The sequence below is a fragment of the Capra hircus genome, chromosome 10, assembly GCF_001704415.2.
Source record: "Capra hircus breed San Clemente chromosome 10, ASM170441v1, whole genome shotgun sequence".
Classification (NCBI taxonomy): Eukaryota; Metazoa; Chordata; class Mammalia; order Artiodactyla; family Bovidae; genus Capra; species Capra hircus.
Window position 1 is genome coordinate 67,240,657 of NC_030817.1, and position 14,873 is coordinate 67,255,529.

A 14,873-nucleotide genomic window follows, 5' to 3' on the forward strand; every position below is an offset into this window, starting at 1 on the left:
CCCTGGGATTTACCAGGCAAGAATACTGGAGTGGGTTGCCATGCCCTCCTCCAGGGGGGTCTGGACCCAGGGGTCAAACCCGCGTCTCTTATATCTCCTGAACTGGCAGACAGGTTCTTTACCACTCGTGCCACCTGGGAAGTCCCCAGTTATCACTATCCAAAGACAACTGCTATGACCACATACATCTGGTAGGATACATGCACAAGCATATTTTATGCATTTTAAAAAGAGGTTTTAAAACAAGTGAAATTACAGCATATATGCTAGTCCATATTATTCGTTATCATTATATTTTTTAGTTTATTTTCTGTGCTATTAAAAATTCTTTAAAAACATGTTGGTAACACTGTGGGTCTATCAGAAGTTGACCAACTGTTTTAGGCTATTCCCTGTATTTTACTATCATGGAACTATTTTAAATATTCTTATAGATTTTAAATCTTTAGGAATATGTTAGTTTTCTCAGGAACAGTTCATAAAAATAGAACTATCAGGTCAAAAAGGTAATGGGACATTAAGGGTATTTATTCATACTGCCCAACTTCCCTCAGAAATATTGTACCACTTTATACATTTACCTGAATACACAAAAGCGCCTATTTCATTTAACCCTCTTTGATACTAGATATTAACTTTCTAGATCATTACCAATATGACATATACTCTGAATTTCTGGCTCAACATAATTAAGTAGAGGTGAGAGATACATCTAGAAGAAAGAATAGATGAAACTGAAGAATCGTAAGATTGGAGTAAAATAGATGTCTGTAGTCTATGGATACATTTATGCAAATGCTATTTACGGCCCTATTAGTTTAGACACTTTAAATATGATTTTTTTTTTTTTTTTAGGGAAAAAAATGCTGGTAGGTACCTATTAACAAAATTCAAGTAAAAGGTTTAAGACAAAAAACCCTAAGATATCCTCTTAATAATCTGGTCCACCCTTGAACATCTGAACCTAGAACCACTACCTCCAAATCCAGCCTATTCTCTGGTGGTATTCTCCAGAATCCAGTATGTAAAAATTACTCTTCTACATCATCATCTCTATGACCTACATTAGAATTACCTGGGCAAGTATTTAAAACAGACAAAAATACATGCTTGGATTTTATCTCTGGAAATTCCAATTGGAATTGGAATTGAAATTCCAGTTGCAATGGGGCCTCAGCACCTTCAGTTATACATGGCTCCCAAGGTTCTTCTGGGTTGCTACAAATTTTCTGTATCTTGATATATGTGAAGACTGATGGATATTCACATGTTTAAAATTTTACCTAGCTGTACAATTAATATTTGTGCAATGTATCTATATAAGAGCTCTCTCTCTCTTTAGCTGTTAAGTCGTGTCCAACTCTTGTGACTCCATGGACTGTAGCCTGCCAGGCTCCTCTGTCCATGGGATTCTCAGGCAAGCATACTGGAGTGAGTTGCCATTTCCTTCTCCAGGGGATCTTCCCAACGTAGGGATCAAACCTGGGTCTCCTGCATTGCAGGCTGATTCTTTATACCACCTGAGCTACTGAGGGAGGTCCATGGATATAAGATATACCTCAATAAATAAGTAAAAAAGAAAAACATGTTTGTTTCATTGGAATACACTGATTTAACACTGTTTTCAATCACTATAGATACTGATCATGTCTCCCCTTATAAGCTTTAGATTAAACATACTCAGTTCTCTTTAAATATTAAGACAAACTTCTAGATGCTGGTTTAAAACTTCAATAAAATGTCATTGATAAAGTTTATTTACTTTGACTTGAATATGTGCAGGGTCACTAGTCCACAGTGGTTAAAACAGAACATTACTACAAAAAAAAAGGTTGGTTCACATAACTTTCATTGCTACAAAATTTTTTTTATAAAGAAAAAAGATCCTGGGCTTTGAAGACAGTGATTTTTCCCTACTTAAAAAAACAATTGAGATATAATTAATATACCAAAAAATACACTCTTATAATGTGCATTTCAGTGGTTTTTAGTATCACACATTCATAAGGCTTTGCAACCATCACCACTATCTAACTTCAGAACATTTTCATCACCTTAAAAAGACACACTATATCAATTTGTGGTCACTTTCCAACCCACTCTATCCCTAATCCCCCAGAAATCCTAATCTATTTTCTGCCTTTATGAGAAGACTTCTGTTTCTTTCACATGAAAGGAATAATACAATATGTGTTCTTTTAGGTGTGTTTTCATTTTAGCAAAGTGTTTTAAAGAGTCACCCATGTTGTAGGATATGTCAACATTCCATTCCTTCTTATGGCTGAACACTATTCCACTTTACAGATACACATGTTGTTTATCCAAGCATCAGTGATGAATGTTTAGTTGTTTCCTGTTATTGGCTCTTACGAACAACGCTGCTATGAACATTTATGTAGTTTTGTGTAATGATATGTTTTAAATTCTTTTGGTTATCCTTCAATTGAAAATAAATTAACTAAAAAATTCTTTTGGATATATTTACCTAGGAGGGAACTGCTGGATCATATGGTAACCCTATTGTCAACATTTTGAGGAATTGCCAGATTGTTTTCCAAACAGGTTGTACCACTGTACATCCTCATCAGCAACGTATGAGGGTTCTAGTTACTTCACAACCTCACCAACAGCTGTTATTTTGTCTCTTTGATTATAGCTATCCAAGTGGATGTGTATAGTATTTCACCATGATTTTGATTTCCATTCTCTGATAATAGTGTTGAGCATCTTTTCATGTGCTTATTTCAAGCCAATGATTTTCACTTTAAACTTCCATGAGAAATGAATGAAACTATACACTAGCCCATTTATATAAACTTAGGGATACTGTTTCTTACACAAACATCTGGAGATACATCCTCATTTGAGGTGATGCTTTCTGAAGTTTTGAGAATTGCAAGAGGTCTTCGTTGGGCTAGAACCCGTGAGGGAGCTGCAGCAGGACTAGAAAAAGACATATCCCACTTAGCAATTCTTCTTTTAACACAGATAACAGTAACCTCCTATTTCACCCTTATTTATAATAATAGAAAACTTTTCATTGTTGAAACAAAATAAATTAAAAAACCCCTCAAACCTGACAGGCTTTTTTTCTGAAAGAAGAGATTCATCAAAAATGGAGAAAGGTACACTGGAACCTATAGAAAGAGAGACTAAATTTACACTCTTTTAGAGTAAATGCCATACTCTTTAAGACAGTTAGGTCAATTAACATTTTTGCTGTTTGAAAGCAGAAAAACAGTTTTATCTTTTATAATAAATAATTTCCAAAGTACAAAAGTAAAGATCATTTAATAAAAGTGATCTAAACATGGATGATCTTGTTTCATCTTTATTCCCCATCACTACTCCCCAAATCTAACCCAACTCTGAATTATTTTTGAAGCAAATACAAAACACCATATCATGGCATATGTAAATATTTCAGTACACATTTCTTAGAGATAGCATCTTTTTAAAAAGCATAACCTCAAAACATGATCATATCTACAGAATTAACCATTTCTGAATTCACACATCCAGTCAGAAGTATCACATTTTACCAAAACTTTTTAGAAAGTTTGAATTAGGAATGTAAAGTAGATTCAAACACTGTGACCAGTTGAAACTGCCTCTTAAATTGCTTTTATTTTATAGGGTTTTTGTTTTTACTATTAATTTTTTGTTTTAGAAACTGGGTTGTTTACCCCATAATGCTGGATTTTTGGCCAATAATATTCTTGCTTCAAATGTTCTTCTATGCCTTACATTTCCTATAAACTGATGGTTAGACTTAAAGGTTTAATCAGATTCTACTGAATTTTTTAAACTACTAGGTGGATATTCATGTTTCTACCACTTTTAACATGTTTCCAAAAAGACCAAATTTGAATATAAAATAGCTTTAATTTTAAGCTTTTCCCCTCTCTTTCCATCAAAAAACCACTTTCCAGTCTTGGCTCCTGGATGCTACTGCTATGTTTAGCTAGAGTGCACTAACTAAAGTGAGATATTATTTTACAGTTAGTATAAATTTAAATTACATTTAAAATGAAATACTTTTAAGAAATGAGTTATTTTACAAAAATATTCTTTCAAATGTCTATCCTATCTTGAATTATATGCTAATAAATTGAATTCCATGACTCAAAGATTATAAACCTGAGTTCCCCTCTTTGCTTTCTTTCACCTCCTTTTACTACAATCAATAAAATTATTTATACTTGTTACATAATGCATTTGTTATCAGTAAGGTCTTCATGAGATTGTCAAATACAACTCACTTTTAGAATGAGGTTGTTCTTGCCAAACGTTTTCTGCAAGTGATGTTTCCCTGTGAAGAAACTTGTTTTCAAATATGTGGCTTACTACCCATGGAACAAATTATTTAATTCTCAGAAGTCCAAGAGGCTTTTTTAAAAATTAAATATAATCTTCATTCTAAGATAAAGAAAATATTCTAGTACCATTAAACCAAATTCTTTAAGATAGAACCTTCAGTCATTAGAATTGTTACAGAAATATATTTGATAGCAGACATCAAGTTACATTAACAATATAAGCAGATTACAAAATGATAAACCTTTATTTTTATAAACAAATCCAAAACAACACATAAAGAAGAAATAAAGCAATGTTAATGCTAGTCATCTTTTGGTGGTAGAAATGAGTGGTTTTATCACTTAAAAAATTATTTGGTTGTTATAAGAAATACGTTATCTTTTTTAAATGGAAAAAAGCCAGTACCTAGACCTCCCTCATTAGCATCAAAGCTGACGTTATGATAAAGACTTGCAAAAATCATGTCTCAATACTATAAACGTTAAGGAAACTTCAAGTCTAGAGAGTCCTCCTTCCTATAAGCATCATTCCTTCCACCAGTGTGGTCCTACCTGGCACAAGAGTTTACCGGGCAAACAAAATTGGACAGAGCCATTCCTGTTATTTCCTGAGACTCTGAAGCAATTCGCAGTTCAGCTGTCTCCTTTGTAGAGATCGTCTCTTCTTGCTATTTGCATTCAATAAACAAAATTAGTATGTCCCTTTTATCTAGAAAATGCTACCTATTTTCAAGTTTTAGTGCCAAAATTAGCTTTACTATACACTTTCCCAAGATATTTACTAACCATATAGAATGTCTGTCCCACAGAAGTTCTTAAATTTATGTTCCCAGTATAAACTGATACTGCTGTACTTAACTAAGTAGTGGCAAGCAAATACACACTAAATTTCTTTAGCTAATCTCATTTTAATGGAACATGACTAGAATAAAAAACTAAAGTCAGAAGTAACAGAATAGTGATTTAGAGTATAACTAAGATGTCAATAAATTGTATCACTTATATGCCACAAATTCCATTTAAAGCCACCTGTTAAAATTACTTTTCTGCTCAACTTTGCTGATATTAGTAGCTAAGAAACTACCAAAAACAGAGTGGGCACTGGCAGGACTTTTACCTTCTACATTTTCATATTGTTTAAATTTGTTTCAATAAGCATTAGTTGTTATGCACTGAAAAGAGAAAATGACCTGCTCATTCGATCTTTCTTGCTGAGTAGTTTGGATTTCTTTTAGCTTCTTCTCCATCTCTTCAATCTGTTTCTGCATTTCTGCTCTCTTCTCTGCACTGGTCAGCAGCTCAGCTAGAAATAGTAAAGTTGGCTGAGGCATTACTCCTCATAGCAATTTATCCTGTCAAAGCTTGTCTTTGGGACAGTCAATATTACAGATAAGAATGACACAGATGGAGCAAAGCCCTCAACTTGAGGTCTCGGTCTCTATTATTTACTTAGTCAGTAAAAAAACAGAAGTCTATTATGTGCCAAGCACAACAAGGTATTTAGGTTTTAGTGGCACATAATACAAAGTCCTTGGTCATGTGATGCTAATGTTCAATTTGGCAAAAACAAACACACAGAAATTAACAAGATAATCAGTGCTAAAACTAAAAATTAGGTGATGTGGAAATGTGTTACTGGGTAGGGGAATGGAGGTCAGGAGCTACTAAACCAGTGATCAGGGGAGATCATCTAAGGCAGTTACATTATAAAGCTGTAACCTGGATAACAAGAGGCCAGTCATATAAAGATCTGAGGAAAGGGACTAGATGGCATAAGGCCCTAACGGAGGAACAGATCATTGGTACAAGGACTCAAAAGAAGGCCAACCTGGTTGTAGCACAGAAATAGGGAGCAAAGTAAAAGATAAGATTGGAAAGGTAGGCGAGGGCCAAATCATGTAGGATTTGTAAGAGTTTGTACTGCATTCTAAGACAATGAAAAAACCCGGGAGAATTTTAAATAAAGGAGGGACATGACCTGACTTTCTAAAAATGATAATGTGCTGTGAACACAATGAATTTTGGGAAGGCCAGAAAGAGGGCAGAAAGTCTAACTGCAGTAGTCCAGCTAAAAGACTTTGGTTTGGACTGAGGTAATAATGCGACTGGCGATAAATGAAAGATGTATGAAAGTTTTTGGTGGCAAGGTTGGTTTATTCATTAGATGTGGGGGAATGGTAAGGAAAGAGGGATAAAATATACCTTTCAGAGTTTTTTGTGGGGAGCAGAAGATATTAAGAAGAGGTGGCAAGAATACACAGAAGAACTGTACAAAAAGATCTTAACGACCTGGATAATCATGACGGTGTGATCAACTCACCTAGAGCCAGACATCCTGGAATGTGAAGTCAAGTGGGCCTTAGGAAGCATCACTACGAACAAAGCTAGTGGAGGTGATGGAATTCCAGAAGAGCTATTTCAAATCCTGAAAGATGATGCTCTGAAAGTGCTGCATTCAATATGCCAGCAAGTTTGGAAAACTCAGCAGTGGCCACAGGACTGGAAAAGATCAGTTTTCATTCCAATCCCAAAGAAAGGCAATGCCAAAGAATGCTCAAACTACCACACAATTGCACCCATCTCACATGCTAGTAAAGTACTGCTCAAAATTCTCCAAGCCAGGCTTCAGCAATACGTGAACCGCGAACTTCCTGATGTTCAAGCTGGTTTTAGAAAAGGCAGAGGAACCAGAGATCAAATTGCCAACATCTGCTGGATCATGGAAAAAGGAAGAGAGTTCCAGAAAAACATCTATTTCTGCTTTATTGACTATGCCAAAGCCTTTGACTGTGTGGATCACAGTAAACTGGAAAATTCTGAAAGAGATGGGAATACCAGACCACCTGACCTGCCTCTTGAGAAATCTGTATGCAGGTCAGGAAGCAACAGTTAAAGAACTGGACATGGAACAACAGACTGGTTCCAAATAGGAAAAGGAGTACGTCAAGGCTGTATATTGTCACCCTGCTTATTTATATGCAGAGTACATCATGAGAAACACTGGGCTGGAGGAAGCACAAGCTGGAATCAAGATTGCCAGGAGAAATATCAATAACCTCAGATATGCAGATGACACCACCCTTATGGCAGAAAATGAAGAAGAACTAAAGAGGCTCTTGATGAAAGGGAAAGAGGAGAGTGAAAAAGTTGGCTTAAAGCTCAACATTCAGAAAATGAAGATCATGGCATCCAGTCTCATCACTTCATGGCAAATAGATGGGGAAACAGTGGAAGACTTTATTTTTCTGGGCTCCATAATCACTGCAGATAGTGATTGTAGCCATGAAATTAAAAGATGCTTACTCCTTGGAAGGAAAGTTATGACCAACCTAGATAACATATTCAAAAGCAGAGACATTACTTTGTCCACAAAGGTCCGTCTAGTCAAGGCTACGGTTTTTTCAGTGGTCATGTATGGATGTGAGAGTTGAACTATAAAGAAAGCTGAGCACCAAAGAATTGATGCTTTTGAACTGAGGTGTTGGAGAAGACTCTTGAGAGTCCCTTGGACTGAAAGGAGATCCAACCAGTCCATCCTAAAGGAGATCAGTCCTGGGTGTTCATTGTAAAGACTGATGTTGAGGATCAAACTCCAATACTTTGGCCACCTGATGCAAAGAGCTAATTCACTGGAAAAGACCCCGATGCTGGGAAAGATTGAGGGCAGGAGGAGAAGGGGACGACAGAGGATGAGATGGTTGGATGGCATCACCGACTCAATGGGCATGGGTTTGGGTGGACTCTGTGAGTTGGTGATGGACAGGTAGGCCTGGCGTGCTGTAGTTCATGGGGTTGCAGAGTCGGACACGACTGAATGACTGAACTGAACTGAACCAACCTGGTGCATGGTGATGCCTTTTGTTGAAATAGGGAAGCCTGTGGTACATTTGTATATTGGGGTGTGGTTTGTGACATAAATCCGTAACTGTTTTTGGTTATGTAGAGCTTAAAATGTCTATTGGAGAGATTTCTCTGGTGGTCCAGTGGCTAAGACTCTGAGCTCCCAATGCAGGGGGCCTGAGTTCAATCCCTGATCAGGGAACTAGATTCCATATACCTCAACTAAAGACCCCCATAATGCTCAATGAAGACTGAAGATGCTGTGTGCTGCAACTAAGACCCAGCACAGCCAAATAAATACATATAAATTTTAAAAGATGCCTATTAGGACAGTCAATAAATTCAGGCAACTAAATATCAGTCTGGGGATCAGGTGAAATGTCAGGGATGGGGATATGAATTTGAGAGTCAATAGCTTGTAAACAGTATTTAATCCATTACTTAAAGATGGCTGTTGAAAGAAGATATAATTGGGATATTTCAGAACTCTCCTGGGCCTCAGGAAGAGGCCCTGGATGAGAAGAACAGTAAAGGAAATGGGGCAAGAATACACCATCAAGGAAGAAGCCAAAGAGAAGCATTTCATAAAGCATTTCATCAACTGTACTCAATGAAGCCAAGAGGTCAATAAAGATCAAGACTCAGAAACAGCCATTGGATTTGGCAAAAAGGAAGTTTCTGGTTACTGTGATCACTGGAATAGAAAAGATGCTTGAGGAAATGTTCAGTCGGTAAGTCATGTCTGACTCCTGGCGACCTCATGGGTTGCAGCATGCCAGGCTTCCCTGTCCTTCACTATCTTCCAAAGTTTGCTCAAACTCATGTCCACTGAGTTGATGATGTTATCCAACCATTTCATCCTCCTTTGCCCCGTTCTCCTCCTGCCCTCAACCTTTACAAGCATTGGGGTCTTTCGAATGAGCTGACTCCTCGCATCAGGTGGCCAAAGTATTGGAGCTTCAGTATCAGTCCTTTCAATGAATATTCAGAGTTGATTTCCTTTAGGATGGACTGGTTTGATCTTCTTGCTGTCCAAGGGACTCTCAAGAGTGTTCTCCAATACCACAGATCTTCTTGCTGTCCAAGGGACTTTCAAGAGTCTTCTCCAATACCACAATTTGAAAGGATCAATTCTTTGGTACTCAGATTTCTGTATGGTTCAATTCACTTCTGTAGATGACTACTGGAAAAACCATAATTTTGACTATATGGACCACTGTTGGCAAAGTAACGTCTCTGCTTTTTAATACGTTGTCTAGGTTTGTTATAGCTTTTTTTCCAAGGAGCAAACATCTTTTAATTTTGTGGCAGCAATCTGCAGTGACTTTGGAGCCCAAGAAAATAAAATCTGCCACTGTTTTCACTTTTCCCCCATCTATTTGACATGAAGTGATGGGACCAGATGCCATATCTTTGTTTTTTAATGTTGGGTTTTAAGCTAGCTTTTTCAGTTGAGGAAATAGTAGGCAGCAAAAGATTACAATTCCCCCCAAATCTTGCTGTGAAAGGGAGTATAAAAATGGGGTTGTAGTTGGAGATGAATAAGGGTAATGAAGATTTTCTTTCTTTTTAAAAAAATGGAGACATTATATTTGCCTAAGTTAGTAAGAATGGTTTAGTAGAAAGGGAAAATGCTAGAGGGGGAAGAAATAAGGACCATTCCTTTGATAGGAACAGAGAAATGCTAATTTTAACAAAAAGAATGAGTGTACAGATAGCAGAGATGGCAGATTTGGTGGAAGAAAATAGAGTTACCATTACATTCCTTCTATTTTCTCAATGAGGCTACAATTCTAGGTCAGGAGGGACAGGGATATATATTTGAAAATCAAAGAAAATTAAATTAGTTGTTTAGCAGAAAGAAGAAATTCACCTATCAGGTAACTAGTAAGACTGTTAGGCACTGGTAAATGTTGTAGTCAAGAATTTAAAATGAGGACTTCCTATGTGGTCCAGTGGTTAAGAATCCGCCTGCCAATGCAGGAGACACAAGTTTGATCCCTGGTCCAGGAAAGCTCATGTGCCCTAGAGCCCACGCTCTGCAGCAAGAGAAGCCAGCACAATGAGAAGCTGGTGCAACACAATTAGAGAAAGCCCATGCACAGCAACGAAGATCCAGCATAGCTAAAATAAACAATAAAAAGCATTTAAAATGAGACCAATTCACAGCTGCATTTTTTTCCAGCTACATTTAAACTATTATACTTGGATGCAGGTACAGAGTGTGAGGAGATAGCTGGATTTAACTAGGGTTGAGGTTTTGCCAGGTGAATACAATAGAGTGGATGGTGTAAGGGTAGAAATAAGAAATGAGCCAGGTATGTAGAATACTAAGGAGGTTCAATGGGTAGGAAAAAAAACTGAATTGGAAAGAAACTTTTTGAAGGAGAAGGGGGAAAATGCTTTAGAAGTAGTAACGGGAAGAAAAGATAACAGCCTTGTCTTTAGACCCAGCCTGTGGCTTCCTCATTTCTCATGTCCCTACCTGAGAATTGAATGTCAGCAACAATCTTTGAAGCTAGTTTTGAATAGAACAAGACACCACTTTCTTATAGGCATGAGGATTTTAAGAGTACAAACTAGATTCAGAGACAAGATTAGGAAAAGAGTATTACAATATCCTCAGAGGTCAATACTTCTTTCAGTACTCAAATCCCAACTAACCCTAGCTCAGGTTCTTCTTTAGCTAGTTGAGAATAAAATGTACTATTTTACTTTTATATACTTGGTGTAGCTAGAGCCTTCCCTTTAGGAAGCGGTAGTTTCAACCTAAGTGCCTTGCTCCTTTCCCAGCTCATATTTGGCTATTCTGCTAGCCTACTTCTTTGTTGTGGTGGTTTCCACTTTTAAAAAGCTTCACACAACTAGTTCCTTATCTTTTACGCATTCCCTCTCTCCTACCTAGACACACAGATTCCATTTTTCCATATATTATTTGAGACCAAAGCACTTCTGTCAATTTTGGAAGGCACTAGTTCATGTAACAAGGCAATTCCAAACTTACTAACAGGCTGCTTTACAGACCTTTGCTTCTAACTTGTCACCTGAAACTCTGAAATGATTTTTTTTCTCAAACAAATTATAAGTGACGGTTAAGTTTCCCAGCTAGCCCTATGAATGTCACATCTCTTTAGGTGAGCTGAGCTGCAGGTTACTCTGGATGATTGCATTAAAAAAAAAAAAAAATATTTCTTCATTCTTGGTATATCCTAGCCAAAATGCCTAAATGAATAAAATTTATTTTTGGATTCCCCCCCCGCCACCCGCAACCTCCTTTTCTATACTCTCACTCATCTTCTAATGCCTTAAATTCCAAATGCTAAACTGCTAAACTTCCCTACTGTCAGCCTGTTTGGGGCACCTTTTGCCCCCAAGCACTTCTAAGCTTCAGAATCAGAACCACTTCCTTCTTTTCCCAAATTTCCAGTTTTTCAATGTATAAGCCTCCCTTAACTCAGAAAGAATTCTTTAATAATCAGGACATACAACTATCATCTAAATGACAGAGTCCGTTAATCTAAATTAGCCCTGGGAGAAATTTCAGGCACAGTATCAAAAGTAAAGTGAAATATTTAGGAAATATTAGGAAAAGCACTTTTCTGTCTGCCTATTGCGGAGAAATAGGAACTGGTCATGCAGTTTCTTTACTTTTGAACACAAACTTAGTTGTTTAAAATTTTCCCTCATGGGTTACATAGAAAGCAGCAATGGAAGTTCAGCTTATATAGAGAAATACAGAAACCACAGAAGCATCACACAAAGGTACACACAACAGCAGTAACTTTCCTCAGGCTTAAAATAGCAACTCAGTCTTCCTACAACTAAGTTATTTTTACAAACTTGAGCTAGATAAATACACATACCTTCTCTTCGCTCTTTTAATTTCTTCCGGAAAACCTCAGCCCGGATCTCTTCAAAGGAGAACTCCCCCACTCCTGCATAAATCTTCTCCTTACAATACATCATCTTCTCCTTCTTCTCAGACTCTTGCTGAAGACTTTGAACTCTCTGCAGGAGATCTCCTTCTTCCTTTCCAGGCTTTCTTGTGCTTAGAATGTGGTTTATACTGGGTTCAATTTTACATGGTGTCCTAAAAGAAACAAGATAATTATTATTTATCATATAGATCAAATGAGCTGTTTCTTATGTTTTGACAAAACGCAGGGATGATGTCAGTTGTAAGGCTATATATGATGGATTCCAAAAAACAAAAATGATTAAGAGGCTAAAAATAATTTACATAGTCCGTCAACAATTATGTTCTAAGTACTACTATGATGAGGAAGGAATTAGCTATAAGTTAAGAGTCATCAAATAGCTTATATTACTTACAGATAAAAATAAATCTGAATAACGTATCTTTTTTTCAAAGGAGGTAATATTTTTATTGAAGTATAGTTGATTTATAATGTGTTAGTTTCACATGTACAGCAGTGATTCAGTTATATATTATATATATATATGTATATATTCCTTTTCAGATTTTTTTCCCTTATAGGTTATTACAAAATACTGAGTATTGTTCTCTGTGCTATACAGTAGGTCCTTGTTGGTTATCTATTTTATATATAGTTATGTGTATATGTTAATCCCAATCCCCTAACTTATCCCATACCTTTTCCCTTTGGTGGGCTTCCCTGGTGGCTCAAACGGTAAAGAATCCACCTGCAATGAGGGAGACCTGGGTTCTATCTCGGAGTCGGGAAGATCCCCTGGAGAAGGGAAAGGCTACCCACTCCAGTATTCTTGCCTGGAGAATTCCATGGACAGAGGAGCCTGGTGGGTTATAGTCCATGGGTCGCAAAGAGTTGGACATGAGTGACTAACACTAACATTTTGGCCTTTGGTAACCATAAGTTTGTTTTCTATGGCTGTGGTGAATAACCAAATCTAAATAGAGCCCAGTGTACAAAATGAAGCTAACTTATGCCCATTTATCACTGTTCTGAACCCAGAAGAATTAGAAATACAGCATTTAGGGAACTGATGATGTAAAATTCAACATTATCAGCTGAAGGGGAAGAGTAGAGAGTGGTAATACAGGTGTAAAAATGGAGCATACCTCGACTAGGATCTGGACTATGGATCAGAATCACTTACATATTTTTTATTTTTTGTGTGTATCTTTTTACAACTAAAGATATCTGGTCCTCACCTCAGATACACTGGATCAGAACTTTTAATGGTCCAAGCATCTACATGCTTAAAAGGCTTCCTCAATTTGCTCAACTGATAAAAAGACTATGAAAAAACCCACACAAACATCATACCTAGCATATAATGAGGGGTTACAAATTATATATGAAGAAACTCTTGCAATGGGACACAAAATATGACCTAATATTACCACTCCACAATGTTATATATTAGACTGAATCTTAGACTGCCTGATTATTTAATCATTTATTATATTTCATAGAAATGCCAAGAAAAAGACATTCAGAAAGAAAAAGCAGGTTATGAGCAAAAACTGCCATAACTCCTCACTACTGTCAATAATAAAGGTAGAACATCTCCCTTAAATAACAGTGACTATCTTTGACTACACCAATTTAAATATAAACCTATTTTTATTCCTTAATAAGAATAACAAGTGGTCTTTTAGCCCTAACACACTAAAAAAAAAAAGAAAGACATAAAGGAAATAAAACTTTCGTTTACTTTCATTTCCACAAAGAAGAAAATGCTTTAGGAATTAGATAGGTGCCCCTGTCCATCCTTAATAATTTCCACCTCAAAATATCTGGAAATCAAACTCACATAACTGGCTGTTGTGCAGTCTCTTCCACATATGGAGTAAAACTTGGAAGCATAGAGGGTACAGCTGTCATAGACGCTGTATTGCCACGAGGCTGGCGATGAAGAAGAAAACTAAAATTACCATGGTTTTACATTCTGACACACCATATGCAGACCATGCCTAATTATTCAAGAGGAATTAAAAGAGATGCTAAAAATACTCCTCTGTTTGAACTCTGAAGCCTTTGTTATGTCAGCAAATAAACTGGATCTTAGAGTCCTTACCCTGTATTCCAAAGGCCTGCCTGCGTTCCAAGGGCCGGCTTGCAGCTCATTCTCTTTGCCCCTGGACACAGGAGGTGCTATCCATGGCTGGATTGTAGGTTTAGATGACTCTGCTCTAGAAGCCTCATCAGCATTTTCATCAAAAACAATAATTCTAGTATTACTTTGCATCTGTTGAGGAACTGGATTTTGGAGACCTCTGTTCTGGCTTGGAGCTAAAAGAAAAATATTAAACTTTCAAAATCTAAATTTAAAAATCTTTACCAATTTAGATGCCCAATAAGGTATACTTGGACCTTTCCCAAATCAAGATTACTTCTACTACCATAGAATCAGAGATTTTTTTAAATAATAATTTTTAAAAACCTTAATGCATCAAATTATTAATTTTTAAGTCTATTCTGTATTTGTTACTTATACCCTCCCTTTTTTCCCTCACCTATAATCTTTTACATATAGATATCCAAAAAACAAATTCTGTATCTTCCTTCAGTCATCATTCTAACATTGTCTAATTTTATCACGATTAACTGAAATCTTAATATTCATTTTTCAGGTAAAATTTTTCTCTCAGCTGAAATGTATTGAATCTTAAAAAAAAAAAAAACCCAACACAGCCCACTTATTATTGGTATTCTCTTTAGTGGGGCTGCTTATTAGAGTCAAGCTTCATCATGATCTGGATAAAAT

At 36.6% G+C, this 14,873-nt stretch overlaps 1 protein-coding gene across 1 annotated transcript in view; it reads right to left on the reverse strand.

The window, feature by feature from the left end:
- Window positions 1–14,873, reverse strand: part of BUB1B (BUB1 mitotic checkpoint serine/threonine kinase B) — a 50,698-nt gene that overhangs the window by 13,215 nt on the left and 22,610 nt on the right. Inside the window, exons 7-14 of the mRNA XM_005685483.2 lie at window positions 14,184–14,398; window positions 13,920–14,011; window positions 12,023–12,249; window positions 5,510–5,622; window positions 4,872–4,987; window positions 4,263–4,312; window positions 3,077–3,137; window positions 2,838–2,943 (exon numbers count right to left, since the gene is read on the reverse strand). Of these exons, the coding sequence (XP_005685540.2) occupies window positions 2,838–2,943; window positions 3,077–3,137; window positions 4,263–4,312; window positions 4,872–4,987; window positions 5,510–5,622; window positions 12,023–12,249; window positions 13,920–14,011; window positions 14,184–14,398 (980 nt within the window). The remainder of the gene's footprint in view (window positions 1–2,837; window positions 2,944–3,076; window positions 3,138–4,262; window positions 4,313–4,871; window positions 4,988–5,509; window positions 5,623–12,022; window positions 12,250–13,919; window positions 14,012–14,183; window positions 14,399–14,873) is intronic.